General features: G+C 36.9%; 1 protein-coding gene across 2 annotated transcripts; it reads right to left on the bottom strand.

Annotated features, from left to right (window-relative positions):
- Positions 1-397: 397 nt before the first annotated feature.
- Positions 398-17,244, bottom strand: pan2 (poly(A) specific ribonuclease subunit PAN2). 2 transcript variants are annotated; one of them, XM_084428135.1, is made up of 26 exons: positions 17,159-17,244; positions 14,980-15,280; positions 14,454-14,623; positions 14,138-14,258; positions 13,516-13,593; positions 12,521-12,791; positions 10,677-11,022; positions 9,486-9,582; positions 9,051-9,170; positions 8,624-8,743; positions 8,126-8,254; positions 7,804-8,003; positions 7,541-7,695; positions 7,249-7,355; positions 6,884-6,982; positions 6,556-6,638; positions 5,996-6,137; positions 5,718-5,855; positions 5,576-5,635; positions 5,351-5,441; positions 4,237-4,394; positions 4,000-4,143; positions 2,676-2,855; positions 2,490-2,583; positions 2,206-2,397; positions 398-935 (listed from the first exon to the last, which is right to left on the bottom strand). In XM_084428135.1, exons 2-26 carry the CDS (start codon positions 15,265-15,267, stop codon positions 901-903), a joined length of 3,618 nt encoding a protein of 1,205 aa, XP_084284261.1. In that variant the 5' UTR covers positions 15,268-15,280; positions 17,159-17,244; the 3' UTR covers positions 398-900. The 2 variants fall into 2 exon arrangements, with proteins under 2 accessions (XP_084284261.1, XP_084284260.1); XM_084428134.1 differs by having other exon boundaries at positions 2,194-2,397.
- Positions 17,245-22,164: the final 4,920 nt, after the last annotated feature.

The following is a 22,164-nucleotide window of genomic DNA, read 5'->3' on the forward strand; positions in this document are numbered from 1 at the left end:
TAAATTATTGCTAAATCAAAGATATTACTTTATTTGATAAGAGAGAGACAGAATCAAGAGAATGATTGACTCCTAAATCAGTATTTCTTGTGAGCATAAAATACACAGCACAAGAATGATATCCAGCCAGTTGAGTATTTTAGAGCGCAGAGCATATCCAGAAAATGTATATGAATTATATAAATTGCCATGACTCTTTTAAATTCATTATTGTGACTTAACCAGGCGGGGAAAACAATTTTAACTCGATTGTTGCACTCTATTGCTGTGTTGTGTGTTTTTATAGAATAGCATTTTATAGTTTTGAAGTGTCATTTGCATATGGTCTTTGAGAACATAACTATAACAAAGAGATTTTCATTTGTTTTTTACTTTGAGAACTACATCAGCCCTCAGATGGACTCGGAGATTTACCCAAAAGTCTTTATTCAGCTGCCACTTTGTGGAAATGTACATCATAGATACAAAGTAGAAAATAACAGCAAATGCATTGAGAGCTTAATTTGACTCAGTATAAATACCCTGGTGCAAAAGGCCACCGTGGAGTCAACACTTGGTTCATACATTTTAAATTCACAATTTAAAGTCTCAGTCCTGAAAAAAAAAATTCGGTCCTGACAGACACATACAGGATACACAATTCTGTGGAGAAACCCCCCGACATGATGACATTTTTTTTACATTTCTTTTGATTCTCCCATTTTTTAAAGGGCAAAACAGACTTTTTATATCACAGAATAACATGCCTTATTTCAGATTTGCTACCTAATGACATGACATATACTTATTCAGTGGCAATTTTGGCCCAAGACATGTTGATGGTGAACACTGAAAGGCTGTACAAGAAATGACGTGAGCTGGCATCTGTTTGGCAGGAATATAACCAACACGAGAGTCGAATCATAAACCCATAACCGAGGGAAACACGGCTGTTCCTGCAGAGGGAAAAGAGCATCAGAAGTCCATCTAACAACATTTGTTAAACTTGTACACATAAAAATGACAAACATGACAAAAGCACATGCTTTGTTATGTGGTTAAATGGAAACATATCAATTTTTTGCAATTACACTGCAGCGATAAGACAAAAATATTTCCCAGGCTAATTAACTGGCCAATATTTGGTCAATATTCTGCCTTTTTGGGCGGTTTACAGAAGATTTACCTCCTCATTGTGTCAGTTATAAAAATCTAATCACACTACTAATGCAACTCAACCAGGCTTCGCCCATTTTTGTCATGTATGCCTTAGGCTGAAATGATTTAAATGAGGAATAATGTGACGTGTAAGTGATATAAAATTAGTGTGCATTTCATTGTATTATTTCAATGTATTTCATTGTATTATCTATACAGTATAGAGCTGGTAAGTCCCGCCCCTTCCGCTAATCCCCCTGGACCTCAAAGTTGAAAAACCGTCAATGCAAGTGAATGGGAGAAAATAATTATTTTCTGGTCCCGTTTGAATTGTGCCATGAATGTGAACATATGTTGTCTGTGAATTTTTTATAGAACTTTTCGTGTAAAGAATGATACAATTTAGCGGGTAGAAGTTTGATACGGTTAGACTTTGTGTGAGAGCACTTTGTGGACTACAACTCTTCGCTGCTTTCGACGCGTTTGAAACGTCACCACCACTAGCACACGGCTCTAGCTCACGGATCCCGCTAAACATGACTGTGTCTTTGGTGCACTTCACCGCCTTCTTTCAGGGAGAGGACAAAATCGTTGAGGTTGGTGAAAACCACGGGTAAGTCAACTTTATGGGGTGACGTCACATAGGCGACATGTAGTCTTTCTCGTTATGTCTTTTCCACAACTGCTAGCCGACGAATCATACCATATACTGTCAAACTTGTAACATGAAAGATTATATAAAAAATTCACAGACAACATATGTTCACATTCATGGCACAATTCAAACGGGACCAGAAAATAATTATTTTCTCCCATTCACTTGCATTGACGGTTTTTCAACTTTGAGGTCCAGCGGGGTTTTACGGAAGGGGCGGGACTTACCAGCTCCATATCAGCAAATTAGCTCACAAGATATCAGTATTAGCATTTGATAAACCCCTGCAAAATATTTACTTCTAAACAGTTTATCACCCTCTAAAAATATTCTTGTATATAGACATCAGCAATGATATACATTATGTGAAATAATGTCACTGCCATGTCATTGATTCGTACTTTTTGGGCTACCTTGACCGTCTGCAGAGTCAATGTCAGGGACTTTCCAGTCTTGCTTGCGTCCTTTCTCATAAAGAGCCTTGAGAACCTTCCGGAACTCCTCTTTTCCTCCGTTATGACTCAGCTCCAGGTACTTCCTGTACAACTGTAGGGCAGTCCGTGCATCTTCAATGCTATCATGAGTTTCCCCCTGGATGTTCAGATCTAAACAAATATTCAAAAAGCCATAAAACGCTGACACACGGAAAATGACAAATGAGGTCAGGAGATAAGGAAAGTTAATGCGAGAAACCCACCTAGAAAGTACCATGCCAGGAAACGCAGAGATATCATACGTTTCCTAGGCATGTGGAAGAGGTAGACGGTGTCAATCACCTGGTCTTTTGGAACCTACAAAATGCGAGGGGCTTAATATTGGTTTCCATTTTAAACTTACTTTCCACATACTGAATAAAATATAAACTTACACAAATTCAACTCACCATCAGGTTAATGACCCGAAAATCCTTCTGCAAGCCGTGGCCGACAAAGCGAACGCCAGTGTCGATGAGAAATCGCAATTTAAGATACGTAGACTTCAGAGTAGTCAAGTGTTTGGATGAAATCTTTGCATCCAGGTCTCCAGGTTTGATACCAGAGTACTGAGTCAGGTAGTCCACCACCTGCACATGCAAAGTAACTAGTAAGAAGCAGAAAGTGTTTTCCCAACATTTTGAACATGATTTCATGTTTTTGACAAAAAAAACCAAGTCAAGTACAGTGATTCACCTTGCGCTTAAATTATTCAAAAATAATGACCGGTATAATGATGGTAACAGATCTCTCCTGATAAGGCACAAAACTGAGGTTCTCACTTTATGAGGTCATTAAAAAGCCCTAATCATTTCCAAAGGTAATTTCCCTATTATGCGAGTTACATTTTGGCCACATACACACAGCAGATACAATCAGCTTTTAGTGCTTAAACATTTCCTGTACACACAAAGTTTAGTAATTTACAGGAATGACAACCGCATTCTACAATCAAGTAAAATCCAGAAAAATAACAACCGCATTTACAAAAATGTGCAGTTTGTACGGAACCGAACTGAACAGTTGTTGTTACTGCCATATTTAAATGCACACGTTACTCTTCTGTATGTGTGCAGTGCAAGAAAGTCACGGGGAAAGAGGTATGGGCCTTGACTGAAAAAAAAACACTGAACAAGAAACAAGCCAGTTTCAATTGCAAAACACAACGGCTGCATACGAAATCGCAAACTTCCCTACTATATAGTAGGCAAAAAACAGTATGTGACAAAAAAAAAAAAGTAGAGAGCTTCGGAAGTGATTTTGGACACTTTACTGTCCCATGATCCCGCGGGAGAGGATTAATGAACGGCAGTGAAGAGATGTAACTGACGCTGTTAGGTCACATGATAATGACAACATGGCGAATGTAGTAAGTCCAGATTAGACTCATACTAAATACACTCATACTAAATACACTCATACTATATAGAATGTACTTTTTTGTGTGGTCGTGAGGTAATTACTTATTCAAAATAAGCACCTACTCAAGAAAGCATGTGATTTCGGACGCAGCCAATGAGTCTTTTGTTGTTGTAATATCATTATTTTTGTAAAATAACGGATACCAGACTGTTGCTATGATTACCAAGGTGTCATCACAGTTTCAGGAGTTGCGTTCAGTACATACAAACACAATGATCATTTAGGGGATTCACTCCCATATTAAAATAGGTTGTCACTCCTGAAACTTTACGGTGTGTACATATCCTTAGAATGTTTTGACAGAGTCTTGACCTGTTCCTGTGTAGATATGTAGTCATCAATGAACGGCACTCCCTCATTGGGACCCTGGCCTCTCACGCATGTGATACGAGCGACAGACATCTGGCTGGGCTTAATGGTGGACTTGGTCCCATCACTGCGCAGTTCTGCCTCTTCCTGTTCATTAAAAAGCATTAAATATTTGGGGTAGGAAAAAATAATGTTTAAAAAAATGTCAGCAATTAACGAATATTAGTGTTTCCTACTGACCTGGTTGAGTGTGACAAACTCTGCGTCTAATCCAACAAGGTCTCCAGCCTGCGGCATCTCGCTCATCATTAGGGGGATGAAGGTGGCGTGACTCTTCCTCTGTTTCCGTGCCAACGAGGCCTCCGTCAGCAGAACGCTGGCTTCAATAGGGTTCTTAACTATGAGGAAATGGAGCAGATGCAGGAATAATTCAAATGATACAAAAACAAAACAGCTCCAAAACAAATGTAAAAAAAATAATATATATATATATATATATATATATATATATATATATATATATATATATATATATATATATATATATATATATATATGTGTGTATTATAAAGGTTTATTATCATAATAAAATGCAAGCAAACTTCATAACCTTTTTGTGCTAACTTTAAAAAAATTTTAGTGAGAAGATTACACTATAGTACAGTTCAAAAGTTTGGGGTGAGAAAGATTTTTTTAATGTTTTTGAAAGTGTCTTATATTCACCAATGCTGTATTTTTGGGCAAAAATACAGTTGAATTATTGTGTGATATTGTGAAATATTATAACAAATTAAAATAAACGTTTTCTATTTGAATACATTTTAAATAGTAATTTATTCCTGTGATGCAAAGCTGAATTTTCAGCATCATTACTCCAGTCTTCAGTGTCACATGATCCTTCAGATTAATTCTAATATACTGATTTGCTGCTCAAGAAACATTTATTATTTTTATCAATGTTGAGCTGTTTAATATTTTTGTGGATTCTTGACTTTATCTTTAATGATTCTTTGATTAATAGAAAGCATTTATTTAAAACAGAAATATTTGTAACATTATAAGTCTTTACTGTCACTTGATTTAATGCATCCTTGCTATGTATATTACAAATGTTACATAATTATAATAAAATGCAAGCAAAATGTTGTTGTTTGTGTGTGTGTGTGTGTGTGTGTGTGTGTGTGTGTGTGTGTGTGTGTGTGTGTGTGTGTGTGTGTGTGTGTGTGTGTGTGTGTGTGTGTGTGTGTGTGTGTGTGTGTGTGTGTGTGTGTGTGTGTGTGTGTGTGTGTGTGTGAGATAACTGATACATTTTTAAACAGAAGATGTATTTAAAGTCAGATAAAGTATCACATACTTCGCAAATCATACTTGGCGTTGTAGTTCCTCTTGATGTAGTAAAGTACAGCCGGAACCTTCCAGTTCGCATCAAACTGTGCTGATTCAGCCTAATGGAGATATATTTCGTGAAACAATTCAGTGTCATAAAATGAAACAAAATGAAAAAAAACAGTTTTTACTGAACTAATACATTACATGGGGTGTGTAAAGTGTAAATTTGACTGATGTTTGGTACTTTTACCTTGTCAATCGGCTCAATCAGAAAATCATTGAACAGATACCACTGCTGGTGTGTTACTCCCTGAAAGCAAGACACAGAAAACTCAGTTCATGTCCGACATATCATGTCGAATATTTATAAGTGCTTAAAAGACTTTGCTCACTTCTTTCCTCTGATGGTAGGTCTCGCCCACTTTGATATGTGCCACCAGGTTTCCTCCGGTCCGAGCATCTTGGATATGAGACACAGTGACGACCAAGTCATAGACAGAAGCCCCATCTGCCTCAGCACTTTCAGTCAGCTATGAGAAGAAATAAGTCACAATTTGGCTGAGCAGAGTTTTCTTTTAATAACCTCTAATGTCATCTGTCTGAGGTTTGACAATCCTTGATATGGTTAATGAAGTTTATCTGTTGGAAAGACTGAAAAGGCGTTCCTCACCTCCTCTCCCTCAGACAGGCAGCTGACCTCCAGGCCCTGAGACTTACTAATGCACATCTTCAGACTAAGAGGGATCCACACGTGCCTCATGTCCTCCGCCTGAGAGTCAAATGTCAAGCCCTCCACACTGCACAGCTCTTCCCTGTACACAACACGTGCATACGCGCACACACACATATATATAATTAGACTATATATGTATCAGGGTTAGTATCATTAACTAAAACGAACTATTTCTGTTAATTGAAATAAAACTGAAATAAAATATAAACATTAGTTGAAAAACTTATGAAACGAAAATTAGAAATGTTGCATTTAAGTTGAAGTTGCAGTTTAAGTTGAAGCACTAAAATTATTAACTGGAAATAATTCACTTAAATAGTATTATTTAAAAAAAAAAACTATTAAAATGCACATACTGCACATACTGAAATGACTAAAAATGAAACCAGAAATAACATGAAAACAAAAATGAACTATCACATACACACACACACACACACACACACACACACACACACACACACACATATACGCGTTTCTCCAATCGTCACACTTACTCTAAACACCATTCTGTCGGTAGAGGCTCTTTGGGTTTGTGAGGTTCAGCAGCCTCTTTCTTCAGGGCTTTGTTGAACGCATACTGTAAACAAAAAGAGTATTCATTGCTGAATGAATGGAAAAATCAAGATAAATCAATGTGCCTAGAGTTTTTCACACCAATTATACACCGATCAGCTGAATGAACAGGCTGTTGCATTGCTGATGAGGACTTTTAACTCACGACGCAGGCGGATGTGTAAAGAATTAGAGAACATTTAAGGGCAGATTTATGGCTGTAAATACATGACTATATATTCTGGCAACAGAAAGGAATATGGGTCTGACCTCAGTCTGTGCCTTCCAGAACTCTGCCTCTTTAGCGCTGTTCACCTCACAGTTGATCACCAGAACATCAGGCAGACAGCGAATGTTCCTGGTCTGCACCTAAAAATAGATATGCATTTATTATTTAGCCATAATAATAATGCACACTACCGTTCGGATAATATTTTTTGAATGTTTTTGAAAGGAGTGTCTTATGCACACACAAGGCTGCAATTATTGTCTATTTTAATATATTTTAAAATGTCTTTTATTCCTGTGATGGCAAAGCTGATTTCTCATGTCTTCAGTCTTCAGTGTCACACGATCCTTCAGAAGTCATTGTAATCATTCATCAAATTTTGTAAGAGAAAGAGGGAATGACTTACTGTTGGCTGGTATTTCTCACAGTTCTCACACCAGGCCTGTGTGCTCTGTTCCAGACAGATACTCTTCTTCAGGATGTCTGCAAAGTCATATTCCTCTATCGTCTTATCTGTCCACATCCAATTAAAAAAAAGCAATCCAATTATTTAATTAATTCAGTTTCTAGAACAAGAAAAATCTAAATCAAACCACTCTCCACAAAACCTTTTAAAACTCTAGAAAAACATCTGTAATTCATGCCCATGCTGGTCTATATAGATGTGTGAATATAATGTGTGGTGTGGTGGTTCTGACCCTGAGAGCTGTGCTCCGGGTAGTGCATGGTAAACAGCAGAGTCAAAGAAGCGCGAACCGTCTCCTTTCCACAGCGACACAAACTGCTGTTCTCCACTTCACAGCCAAACAACCGACCAATCACAGACTCGCCTGTGGAACCCAGCGCACTGCCACTGACACAAAACACAAATTGTTCTTAACTTAGTGTTGTGTAATCTGTTGCATTGAATTGATGGGGCTTGTGTTTCATGAATGATGCAGCTCCACTGTGGAGTCCACACCTGCTGCTGGCTCCTCTGTACGCCTGCGGTCCTTCCTGCTCCAGTGTTTCCTGATGCAGCTGTGCGAGAATAAAACGGTTCCAGCTCTGGATGAGACGTCCCAGACGGGCTTTCCCTGTCTGCTCATCAGAGTCAGCCAGGATCAAACCCAACGCCGATGCCTCTGGAATTGTCCGGAAAGCCCGGAGAAAATTACTGGCCTGTGAAGGAAACAAAAAAAACAAATGCTCTGTGCATGTGCATGACTGACAGCTCTGATGGAATAGATATGCAACCAAAGCTGGTGATGAACTCTGATTGGATGACAAGCTCTATCGTATACCTGGCAGGGGTCTCCTCTACTCAAGTCCAGCATGTGAAAAAGGAACCCCAGCTCACAGGCCAGGCAGAACTCCTTCTGACACAAGTGATTCTGCACCAGGCACCTGATTGGCTCCAGGAAGTACAGCACCTGTCACAGCACACACGGGGTTAACTATTAATAAAATCTAGAGGGCCAATACATCCAAAGTGAAAGTTATGCATTCACAAAATTCCTTAGAGAGCACAAAAAAATCCCAAGGACTTTTTAGAGCAATCGGCATGTGATGTATTGGGATTTTTATTTTTTTTAGATTCATCAGACAAACTTCAAATTGCATTTCAACTAAAATATATAACTAAAACATATCATATATAAAATATATATGCATTTACTTTACTTTAAAATATGTATGTACTTGTATATTGATTATTAGTTATATTTAATTATTAATAAATATAATAATAATATTGCAGTAAAAGAGTGTGTGTGTGTGTGTGTGTGTGTGTGTGTTTTCACCTGGATCATGCAGTTACAGTAAGCATTGGGTATGTGAGGCTCCAGACCAGCAAACAGAGTCCGGTTATAGTGCTTAAAATCAAAGTCTTCCAGTCCCAGTTTGGAATATTTAATGGTCACCTGACATAAACATAAGTCACATAATCAGAACAGCCTTATCCCAGTGTTTCAGGTGTATTTAATAAACATACGGGTCCCACAATAGGGCATTGTGATTAATTATTCATATTTTATTATTCAACTGCAGCAAACTTTCTTTGACTTCAGTTCAGTTTTTGTTCTAAAAACAATATATAAAACATCATCTCATCTAAAAGGAATTTGCATGCAAACATTTGTAATGGACAAAATAGCTCAAGTGGTATGTAATTATTAACAAAACATCACCAAGATCATTGGTTTATGCACAATAACGGCTCATCCCTACCTTCCTGTATTTCTTTGGAATCATGTAAAGATGCGGCTCCTCATCTCGACCAATAGGAGACTCCGGGACCTGATTATAGCTGTCATACTCAAGTTCTACGTCTTTTATCTTATAAGGAACCTGGGAAAAACAGAGATAAAATGTGTAAAGAAATGACCGGTTATACAGCATTACTGAACTGAAATGATTGACACATTGTCAAATAACATACCAAAGACACTGGATCAGCTACATTACTGTAAGGTATTACTTAACTCTTACAAAATATGGAAGATGTTTGTCTTGATTCATTTTAATTACTCAATAACTGTTTAGTAACCATGTTTACACATTTAATGATGCTGAAACCATTGAAACATTTCAATTCAGCATTTTGCCATCTTTAGATGATTCAAACATAAACTAGAATCAAGTTTGAAAAGAGCACATGCTTGCCTGATTTCTGGGACGGGTTCTTGGATTGGGGGCATATCCAATAAAGCCCACAGTCTTCATAGTCCTAAGAATCTCTGCATCTACCGCAGGGGCTCGTCTGACACAGTGAAAATAATCAACATCAACAAACCGCCACACATCTCATTTGTTGAGGAGGGAATTGATATTCATAAACTACATAAATAAAATTGGTGTCAATAAAAAAAAAAAGTGTGAGATACCAGATATTTTGCTCAAATTGAAGAATATCATAACAAATCCAGTTCTAGTATTTATGGTCATGACCTAGAATGAGACATACTGAAGGGGGCAGTATTACTCAATAACACTCGGATACAGGGGATGTGTGCAAAATACCATACTACTATATGACATTCTGCAAAAAATAGTATTCATATTGTGCACAGTATGCCAACTGAATGTATGCATAGAATACCAAGATGACCTACTACATTTGCCAAAACATGCAGTATACAAAAGAACACAATGAAGTATGTTCAACCTTTCATTTCCAATGAAATACCAGCAGCAATTTCTATCTTCTTTTTTTACTTATAATTTGATTGAACAGGCAATGTTTCCACAAAATTGGATTAAAAATGTGTCCTAAGAGTTTATATTTGATATACACAAAATATAAATAAATACATGTATAATAAAATAATAAATATAACAATAAATATATAAACAATAACCTTATTCTCATGGATCTTCGAGCACTATATCCTTTACAATATATTGCAAAATATTTATAAATGCACTATCATTGAAACGTTTGGGGTCAGAAAGAAATTATACGGTAAGGATGCATTAAATTGATTAAAAGTGACAGTGAAGACATTTACAATGTTATAGAAATATTTCTATTTCAAATAAATGATGTTCAGAATCATGACAAAAATCTGCATGTTTTCCAAAGTGGTACAACTGTTTCCAAAGTCAAAAATGTTTCTTAAGCACCAAATCAGCATATTTGAATTATTTCTGAAGGATCATGTGACACTGGAGACTGGAGTAATGATGCTGAAAATACAGCTTTGCCATCACAGGAATAAATTAAAATTTTAAAATGTATTAAAACCATTATTGACATTTTTATATTGAAATTAATGTTTTTACTGTATTTTGATCAAATAAATGCAGCCTTGGTGAGCATAAGCATATATAAGGCAGAATGAGGCTCAGTCATACCTGGGGCTGGGCGTGATAAGGGTGGTGGGCCAATCAGAGAGCAGGGGCTCTGTGCTGGTAAGGGGCATTGGCAGAAGGCACAGAGGCATCAGCTCATGGTTCCAATCCAGCTGGGGCAAGGAGTCCACCAGGCAGGGCAGGGCTAACTCCGTCTCCCTGGAGTAACTGTTGAAGGACACCTCTGGGGCGCTGGACCACAGGTGCACACCGCCACCAGAGTCCCCAAAGGAGAGCGCCTGTTTGCTGGACGACACATCAAAGCTCATCAGCAGCTGCCCCACTGTGTTGACGTGGAAGATATCAGCCAGACTTGCCAGGCCGGTGGGCTCGCAGAACTGACACTGACCTACAACGACACACACACCAGGACCTCAGTGACAAATAATAAGCAATAATATTTTTGTGTAATATTTAAATGTTTTTTTTTTACAATACCATTATTAATTACCGAAACTCTGTTGTAAACAGATATCTTCAATCATATATTGTCATATGAACAACTAGTAAGTTAATAGACTAATACATCACAGTAACGGATATAATGGAAAAACGTTTAGTTGAGTCAACTGTAAACTCCGTAACAACTCTGAATGATTCATTGGTCACTAAGTGACTTATGAATCTCACAAATCAGTGAGTGTCTATTTGGAACCTGATTCAAAACCAAAAAACCAAAGGGTTTTTTGTGTGAATCTTTTTGACTAATATGAAAAAGAACCCGTTTGTAAGAGCCGTTTGGTTACTGATTAAGATCCATCCCCATACCGCACAGAATCAATAACTTCTAAGAAAAAAAAAAAAAAAGGTTTTCAACAGCTAAATTGCTCGCCATCAGATTCTGTTCCTCCCATGTTTCTCAAACAAAAAGGTTATATTTATCAAACTGATGCTGATTAAGATTCATCACATCATCTATATGTACAGTATGTGAGAGAGTGAGTAAAAGAGTGTTATCAATTACTTTGTTTTTGTAAAGAAGACATTTCATTTTTTCTACAATCTTTTATCTTTTAATTACAAACCAATTATTTTTTCTCTCAAATACAGTATAGTTTAATTGAATAAAAATATCTGCATATAGTTCATATAGTAGCAAACTCTAGCGAGATGATATCTAACAAAACCACACATGGACTTCTCCAAAATACATTATAATTTATCAAAAAAAAATTGTGCACATTTGCGACCTGTCCGGAGCACTGTAAAGGCAAGTAAGTTGTGCAACAAGTTTCAAAATACTCACATATTGTCATATGTTTAACCTTGAAACTATTTAAGAACTCTGCTTCTCTAACAACTTTTCTTTCCTTTTTTTTCTGATTTCAACCAAACCCCAAAGGATAAAAATCCAAACTCCAGCCAACATTGTTCTTTTTCGACTTGAAAATACATCACATTATGCTGTGTAAGAATGTCTTCAAGTCAAGGACATTGCGATGCATTTCTGGGACACTGTTGAGCTGCTTCAGCAGGATTAGTTCATGTGACACACGACTGAAAATCTATGTGGACAACATGACAACCACCAAAAAAGGGAAATGAAAGCAAGGTGGGACTTTTAAATGCTGAAAAACTGCACCTAATGGAGATATAATATCAGCAAGCTTCAGAAAAAAAAAAGAACTAGATTTAACATGAGTCTGGGGAACAACAACGGTAGCCCAAAGAAGACCACTATAGCTTGATGAAAATCATTTGCCAGTTGCAAATTAAAGTCTCACACCATTTCACTTGGCTTTTGACAGGTGACTGTTGTGCGGCAACCACTTAATGTTTTCTTTTTAGTGGTAATAGTTAGGTAAATACCAGTACTAGCACTTCTGAGACACACATGTGCATCATACCTGTTTGTGAAATGATAGCCAGACGGGAGGTGTATGTGGGGATAAAGCGGAGAAAAACGGGGTCCACATGGACCTGCAGTGGGCTGATGGCCCTCATCATGCGTAGGTCATACACCATGAGGAACCGGTCACATGACAGTCCATTCAGGCCACGGCTCGAGAAACCACATGCCGCTAACAGGTTACCGTGCACGTCGAAATCTGACAGGCTTCCGGAGAACGCGTCAAACTCATACTCCATTTTAAATGTACGTACATCACGCAGAGACACCTGTGACAAATAATTCAGAAATGAAAATGGGGAGATTAATTTAACATTGATTACTATATATTTTTTTACCAAATACTTATATATCATATACTTACATATACCGTTAATTAAGGTTATGCATATTGATGAATGCATTCAACAATAATGGTTGGAGGAACCGTTCATTATCTATAAATCTACACCAGAAACAAATGAAATTTATTTCCAGCATTAAGATTTTAGGTTAGTCACCTTTTAGTTTTATTGCTGTATACAAATATGTACTTCATTCATAAAACTGCATGGATGAAAAAAAAAAAAAAACGTTTGTAGAAAAATGTAGTTTAAAATACTATATTTAAACAAATGTTGGCAAATGACATTAGCTGTAGTTACTAACGAAATAAATATTTTTATTGAACTGCAATGTGATCACATAAACTGTTGTGGTGAGACAGATCTATCCACATAAAGCTCTTCCACTTAATTTTGTGGACAAGCTGAAAATTCCAACTACCAAATAGTCTGAGCTGATCTGCATGTGAGAAATTTAGGAATGTATGAATGAACAAAAAGAAAAAGCCCTATGTATTCTACCCGTGTTTATAGCTAAGTGTAGGCAGCACGAGAAACATGAGATAACAGCAAACTTTTCACACACCACATCCCTCTATTTCTGTGGGAAAAGCGAAAGGAGGAAACCGTGTGTGTTCCACATCCATTTTCGTTTCACTCCTTCACTCACCTTGCCAGATGTGTGACCGCAAAAAAAGAAGCGGTTGGACTGTCTCATGATGGCGACTCCAGGCACTTCAACAGTAAACTAGAATGACAGTAGAAATTACATGAACACTTTAGAAAAAGATAAATGTTGTAAAATGAGTCTTGAAAACATCCATAGATGTATTAATCTAAAAAAAAAGAATTTTAAAAATAATATACAAAATAATATAAATTGAAAAGAATGAAATTAATGCCATAAAAAAATAATTAATTAAATTAAAGAAATAAATATAGATAAAAAAACAATAAAAATTAAAGTTATAAACAAAGTTGAACTATCAAATATTAAAATGTATTTGCATATATAAAAGAAACAAAGAAAATATGCTTTCTAGAGATTGTATTTGTTTAATGATCTATAATAAATAAAAAAAAATCAATAAAATATAAAATTATATATATACATTATTTTAAAAATGAAAAATAATCAGCAACTCACGGAAAATCAACTATAAAATGTAAAAAAAAATAAAAAAAAAATCTGTTTTATCTTTATTCTTTATTTAAAAAGTTTATTTATAAATGCTTTATAAAAATAGGTAGAGCTAGTAAAGTATTACCGAAGTGGTATTGTATCACCTTACTTTTTGTGTTTCCTGTACTGTGGTGAGGTCAAGTTCTACCACATAGTTCTGCAGACCCCCCATTAACAATGTGTTGTTATCGTTCAGAATCAAACTGTGCATGTCTGCACCCTCCTCCATTCTGAAAACAAAATGAAAGAATGAACACCCACACATAGTCATAACACAGGCAAATAAAACCATTTATTACAGTATTCACCATTTATTAAACCATTTATACACAGTATTTTCTGTATGATCCCATTTTGAGGACTTATGACTCACACCAGTGCTTATCTGGACATGTAAATGTAGTATATGTAGGTGTGCAACTCACGGAAAATCAAACATAATAAAACCTCCGCGCGTGAGGCATTTGAGGTTGTTTTTGGTCAGAAACAGCACACCCGTGTCCATACTCTGGATGTGGCGAATGTCATCAGTCATGTGTACCTGGAAAGAGGAGTAGCGGCCCATTGTCGGACCAAAGAAGGAACTTGCATGTCCCTGTCATGAAAGAGAGGAAAGAACAACCACACACACACACACACACACACACACACACACACACACAAGTCAGTAATGCGGCTCAGGCTTGTGAATAAAATGACATCATCTGAATGTGGAAGTACATCAGAGACACTGCATTCGATCACTATCAAAAGCACAGCTGAATTTTTGGAGCGAGATTAAACTTTAACTTTAAATCTCCCAACTTCAATAGAAATCTTTATCCATTCATGCAAAATTTTTGGTGAAAACACTTCCTATGTTGGATGTAGTCTCATTGTCTCAACGTTGTCTCGCTTGGTGTGTTTTTTTTCGGTAAATGACATAAATGCAGTAATAATGTGTCACTTCACCCGGTGGTTCCCCATCCACAGGAGCTCCTCCTGCAGGTCGAAGTGTGTGGCCGTCACGGGGATCCCGACCTCAGCAGCCACGCTGTGCAGCTCCGAGTACATGCCCTCCACCATGTGCACGGAGTCGGACACCGGCACGGCTAACGCATCGGGGTCGAGCTCCACGCCCTGCATCAGCGCGGGGTCGAGCCGCGGGTCCAGGGAAGAGTCCAGGCCGGGCTCCAGGCTGCCGTGCATGCCGGGCGCGTATTCGCCCATGCCCGGGTCCAGACCCTCGAAGTTCATCATGAGGATGGTGATGCTGGGTTAGAGGGACAGCAGAATGAGGTCAAGGGTGCCTTTTGTGTCCCTTATGAATAAATATGACTTTAACAAAAAGCTTTAACTCTTTTTTTTTTTTTTTGTGTTATTAAAGGTATTGTTCTTAATACATCAACAAAAAAATCTATTAACTTTTTATTTAACTTTCATCCTCCTCCTTAATGAAATGGCTTTATGGTTTCCCAGCTCTATGTTTCCAATTTCTTCTTAAAATCAAGAATGATAAAATCATACTCCCCGCATTTATTTTATAAAAAAAAAATATATATATATATTTTTAATTTTTATATATATATATATATATATATATATATATATATACACATTTTACCAATTTATTTAATATTTTGTTAATATTAATTAGCATTAAATAATGTTTTAGTTAGTGTCATGAAATTGATCAGGCTAGTAATAGCTAAAATAAAAACAAAACAAAATTATAAGAAATTTACATTTACATTCAGTAGACGCCAAAGCGACTTACAAATGAGAACAATAAAGCAGTGAAACTAACAATAGGACAACAATATGCAAGTGCTATGACCCTTCTCAGTTTAATCTAACGCAGTACATGTACTTTTTTAAATTTTATAAATAGATATAGAATAGAAGAGAAAGTGTTAGTATTAATGGATCAAGTGTTGCCGAAAAAGATGCATCTTCAGCCGTTTCTTGAAAACGGAGCAGTTCTGGTTGAGTTGGGCAGATCATTCCACCAGCAGGGAACAGTCATGGTAAAGGTCCGAGAAAGAGATTTTGTGCCTCTTTGAGATGACACCACAAGACGACGTTCGCTTGCAGAGTGCAAGTTTCTGGATGGCACGTAAGTCTGAAGTTATGAGTTTAGGCAAAAGGGAGCAGAGCCAGTGGTTGTTCAGTAGGCAAACGTTAGTTACGAGTGGCAACAAGTGCAATTTTGTGAGGAGAGGACTGACATGCGCTCTCTTCGGCTCGTTAAAGACCACTCTAGCTGCAGAATTTTGGATCAGTTGCAGAGGTTTGACAGCGCAAGCTAGAAGACCAGCCAGGAGAGCATTACAATAGTCCAGTCTGGATAGACAAGTAGTTGCGTAGCATGCTCTGACAGGAAGGGCCTGATCCTCCTAATGTTGTATAAGGCAAATCTGCAGGACCGGGCAGTTCTAGCAATGTGGTCTGTGAAGTTCAATTGATCATCAATCACAACTCCAAGGTTCCTGGCTGACCTTGATGGAGTTATGGATGATGAACCTAGCTGAATGGAGAAGTTGTGGTGTAGTGTTGGGTTGGCCGGGAACACAAGCAGATCTGTCTTCGCAAGGTTAGGTGGTCCTTCATACAGCCAGAAATGTCTGTCAGGCAGGCTGACATACATTTACTTTTTAAAATCACCTTTTCAAAATGGAAAGGCACCCTTTTAGATAATGGACCCAGCTGTGGAGACGTATGTGCTTCTTTTCAAAACCCAGTGAGCTGCCTACCTAGACAGCATTTTTGAGCACCATGAGTTCAATAAGCGCATTCCAATTCCGAGTGAAACGCCTATGACACCCAATACTGCAGCTCTGTAGGTCTTGAAACACAACAGTAAGTTACTGTTGGACTCTACGTAAATAAACGGGACGTTATTTTACCGTCTGCGAAAGTTTTCCGGTGTCCTACCGCAGTACAAACAAGACAAATGTTATATGAAAATCTTTTTAAATCGGGCGTGCATTAAACATCTGAATTAAAGAGCAACGTTGTTTGTTTTCTTTGCGTGGAACGTCTGACATCTAACGTTACACTCACGATTTCAAATAGCAAAAAGTCCTTTTGACAGCGTAACAGGAAGGGCATTAAAATGTGTAGTTTGAACATTTAACATGATAAATCATACCTTTAGACTACAGTTATCCTCGGATCCATGTGCACACTACTCCCTTCAGTCAAAACAAAAACAAGCACGCACTTCCGGGTGAGATCGAACTGCATCCGGGATTATCATCGGCTAGAAAACGGTGGCTAAAATGAAAATATTATTTTGTCTGTCTGCCTGTCTATGAAATATGTTTTGATTCTGAAGAAAAAAAAGAAAAAAAAAGAACAGAAAATGTTCCGCTATGGAAAAGTTGTAGAAAAATATTTAAATTATTATTATCTCTCTCTCTCTCTCTCTCTCTCTCTCATGTTTTGTTTCAGTAGACTCAGTAGATTTATTTCAAGGCTTTTGTTAATACAATTTAATCTAAAAAAATACATAGGACATCTTATTTAAAAAAAAAAAAACATGACATCTAAAATCAAATAATATGATAAATGAGGTAGGTGTGGTGGTGAGGTAGGGCCAGAACAAACATTACCAGAAAATCTATAAAAGTGATACCACAACAGACTGCCATCTTCAGGACAGAAGACACTCTGTGCACGCTATAGGCTTGATTTGCGCACATAGTCTCACTTCCTTTAATAGACTAATAAAAACTCTCAAATGGGGGAACTATCTCATTCAGGATTCTAAGAACAGTGAGTGGTTATAGGTTTACAGCTTTGGAAGTTCTATCATTTCGATTGTCTAAATAGGAGAATTGTGTTGCTCCATGGTAGGTCAATGAAATGGTGAAAAAATTTGTGAATGGGAAGATCTACAGAAGAGATTTACCACCTCAAATTCTCACGAATGTCTTATGTGCTTGAGGTGGAAGAAAATTCCTGCAACAAAGTAATACTGACTTCTAAGTTAATGGGAATGTAATGGTGACTTTTAACAGCAATATGGAGTTGCACTCCAAAAATACCTTGGTTCAGAAGTACATGAGAAATTCAGGAGGAGCTTAACTGCCAAGTTTGTTATTTGTTAGTTACGTTACTATGCAATGGTTCAGCATTGGGTGCATTACATGTACAAATTATTACATCATCACACTTCCCGTAATGCTTTTGTTATGGCCCTCTTTTTAGTACATCACAAAGTGTGCTTATCTACGATAGTGGACATTCTTTGCATTTCACATTAAAAAGGAAGCTGTTGACTCATAATATTTGTAAGAATATCAATCAGAGGTCAAGTTTTCAAGAAAATTCCACAAACTCACGGCACAATCAGCATGAAGTAGGCTACCATGGGGAAAAGATTCTGTCAGAGAAATAAAAAACGATATATATACATTTACTGTGTGTATATATATATATATACATTTACGGTACACGTTACTTTACACATTACTTTTTACATTTCATTTTACTATAGGCTATAGTTAGGCTATATATATAAATTAATCAAAGTACTAACTGATACATAATTCCTGGATGTAAATCCAGTGTGGAAGCTAACACCAAGTGCAAACAGGACTGTCTGCATCTGAAGCCTTAAATTGCTTCTGGTAGGAAAGCATCAAGGCACCTCCGAATCCAATGTTAGCTTCACTGCCTGCCTCAGCTGAGATACCTTCATCTGATCAATTTGTGAAGGCAGCATAGACGTATCCTTCACTGCCTTTGATATACAGCATTGTTACAGTTAAGCTATAAAATAAAGATGGCATCTGAAAGTTGTTGTTGGTGGTGGTCAGTTTATGTGTAAATGTACATTTTTACTAACCCTTTCCACTTTTTATGTCCTTTCTCGCTAGAATTTAGGCCTACTATCATGGTATTTCCTTTGTTTTCATCAAAGGTCTCTCTATATTATGTTGTAGATGATTCATGCATATGCAGCCTCACAAACAAGTCTGAAATTAGTTTTGTAAGGTGCGTGACTTCTGTTTGAATGCATCTGTTAAGCGCACTCATTACAATAACGTGTAATGTCACGGAGCCCCTGAAGGAACATGGACATGGTGATGGGGGAAAAAATATTTTATTTTTAAAATATTACCTATTACCTCACACATGTTTTGTGTTCTCCAAGAAACTTTTCCTTCGCTCGCAAAATGTCTGCGTTCCCCACTTTTTATTCGCTAGCAAAATAAATAAATAAAAATAGTCATTGCTAACTAACGCAAAGTTTCTTGGGAAACGCAAAGGTTTTGCTGGAGAAGTCATATATTTTGCGAGGGATTGCAAAAGTTGTGAGAAAACTGCAATAAATAAACAAATAAATTGAGAACGCAAAAGCATTGAATTCCATTTCCCCCTACCATTTCATATTTACCATTTCATGCTTTGGTAAATCGTAATTATGACATTTAAAGTCATATAATGTCATAAGTCTAACTTGGTAAATCATTTTATTTTATTTTTATTTATTTTATTTGAAATTTAGTAGACAATTATGACTTCGTATGCCATAGCCTAATTTTTTATGTCATACTTTTTAATCTCAGAATTATAACTAAGAATGTCATAATTATGATTCGATATGTCAAAATTTCGATTTTTTTAATCTCATAATTATGACTTAGTAGCCTATGTCATTATTACGATTCACCAGCATGATTTTTTTTGTCCTTCCGTTATAACGAAATCACGCTATTAAGTTATTATTTTAATAACTTTGAATATTCTAAAAATAATAGCCTAATACGTTTTCTCGAGCATTATGTTGAGCATCTTGGAGACTGGTGTTTGAGGAACAATATTTTTAATGAAAGCGAAACCTGAAAAGCACTTAATTAGGTCTATACCTGTCAGGTCGCGGGGAAACTCCTGTGACTCACCAACCATTTAGGCCTAGCCTATATAATTCGCCAATTCACTACACACTACACTACAATAGCTTTACCTTCCAAACACTTCAGAAGTCAGGATAACTCTAACAGGACTGCACAAGAAACTATGAATTCATCATTATTGTGGATACTTTGCGTTGCCTTATCTGCGGTGTCAGGCACCAATGGAGCACCGGCGCGCGCATCTGTTGAGGTGGAATTCACGAAGTGTAAAGCCCTTTCTATCAAACTCAATGAGATGGCGAGAAATTTATACAACAAGGTACGAATGCCTACTTTAAGAATACATATATTTAACATTTTTCTTAATTTCTAAATTCATTCTTTAGTGTTTCAGACACCCTTCTTATGTTGTTGATTATAATAAAGCAATTGTATGCTCTGTGCAGGTTGAGTCTCCTAAAATTGCAATCCTCATTGATGACGCTCCAGTGTCTATAGGACCAACTGACGCATGTGATCCCTGGAGCCTTCAAAACAACAAAGAGGTAACAGGATAATTTATATATATAGATGCATTCTTATTGGTCTATTAATGATTCCACATGTTGTACATCTATACTATAGTTTTATAGGCTATACTGCACTGCACTTTTGAAAAAAAGTTACAAAAGCTGTCACTAGGGCAGTACTCTTTCAAAAAAGGCACACATTTGTACCTAAAAAGTGCCTTAAAGGTACATATTGGTACCAAATGTGTACATATAAGTACACATGGAACCTTTTTAAAGGATAGGATACCGCTTTTGTATAATTTGTTCTGAGATATGAAAGTGTTGTCAAATGTTGTAATCTGTCTGTTGCTTTTCAGACTTGTCAATCACGAATTATTCTGGCTCTGAAAAACTACACCAGAATTTTTCACAAGGACGGCGTGTTTAAGAATGACGCTTGCAGTGGATGGAGAGAGCAGGCCAACAACATCTCTGATGTCACCAGAGACATCCTGCGGGTGCTTAAGGTATGTGTGTTTTTATTCAAAATCTTTGCTAGAAAATCGTTTCATGTACTTCCTTCTGATGTAACGCACGCCTGACATGTTTCATAGAACTAGAGGCAAAAAGTTATTCCCACATCCTTATCTATTATCCTCCTGGAAAGTTTCATATGTAAATGTTTTACTTTATCAACTGCTCTAGTAAACCCTTTTAATTTCATTATCGTCTTGTTTGATGAACAGGAACCAGTGGTTGATGCTCCTTTGACTGCAGCAGAATGGCATGAAAACACTCTGTGCCTGGACAGTGTGGAAAGGCTCTACTCCTTCTCTATCATATCTGCACGCGTCTTCTCTTTTCTGGCATCCCCAGTAGCTCCTATGGTTGAGATGAAACAGTGTTAGATTGAGAGGAAAGAAAGAGAGGTATAACCTACATGTTAGTAGTGATCATGTTGGTCAAAATGTTCAAACAGCTTTTGCTGCTTCTACAAAGGTTCTCCTGTGTTATAATAATACAGATTTAATAACAACTCAAAGTTGCATTAACATTAAGACTTCATGTGTGACATGATTTGATATATTTATAAAACTATTTATTGTGGTCTTATTTATTTCTGTATTTATTGTACGATGATTTTATGTAGCTTCCAAGAAGGTGTGTAATTTATAACTAATAAAATGATGAACAAGTATTTCAGAACTCTGTATTCATAAGTTGTCTTCATTGTTGCGTATTGTTTTTTAAGGGAACAAAGAAATTCATTGAAGAACTAACATGTGAGCTAATTACTTTTACTAGCACTAGAACTCTAATCAACAAGGAAATGACAGAGTTAATGCTGTCAAATTTCCCAGTCTGAAGTCAACAGCTCTCTGTAAAAGGAGAGGGAAGATGTGATTTCCATAAACATTCATACTCTTTATGGTGGCATGAAGCTTCCTGCAAAATATGTCCCAAAATCAGATGCTGCCACCACTCAGCTCTCTCAGGAATGCGTGTATTGTCCCATAAGGATGATGTCATAGTTACAAAAGGGAACTTGGTTTACCAACAAACACACAAGACAAGCAAAGACAGAGGACACGTTATTGACTTTTTCCAGATAATACAGTTTGTTGTTTTTTTGACAGGAAAGACACAAGAGGCAAAAACAATAAAGAAATTGTAAAAAAAATAATTACAAGTATAATAGAGTGCAAGTATCATCATCAGACATTTTCTGACACCACGCTTCTAAATTATTTAACTGTACGGTCACTCTTATTATTATGGCAAACGTGCGAAATTTTCCTGTG

This window comes from Rutilus rutilus, assembly GCF_951802725.1.
Source record: "Rutilus rutilus genome assembly, chromosome: 13".
Lineage (NCBI taxonomy): Eukaryota > Metazoa > Chordata > Actinopteri > Cypriniformes > Leuciscidae > Rutilus > Rutilus rutilus.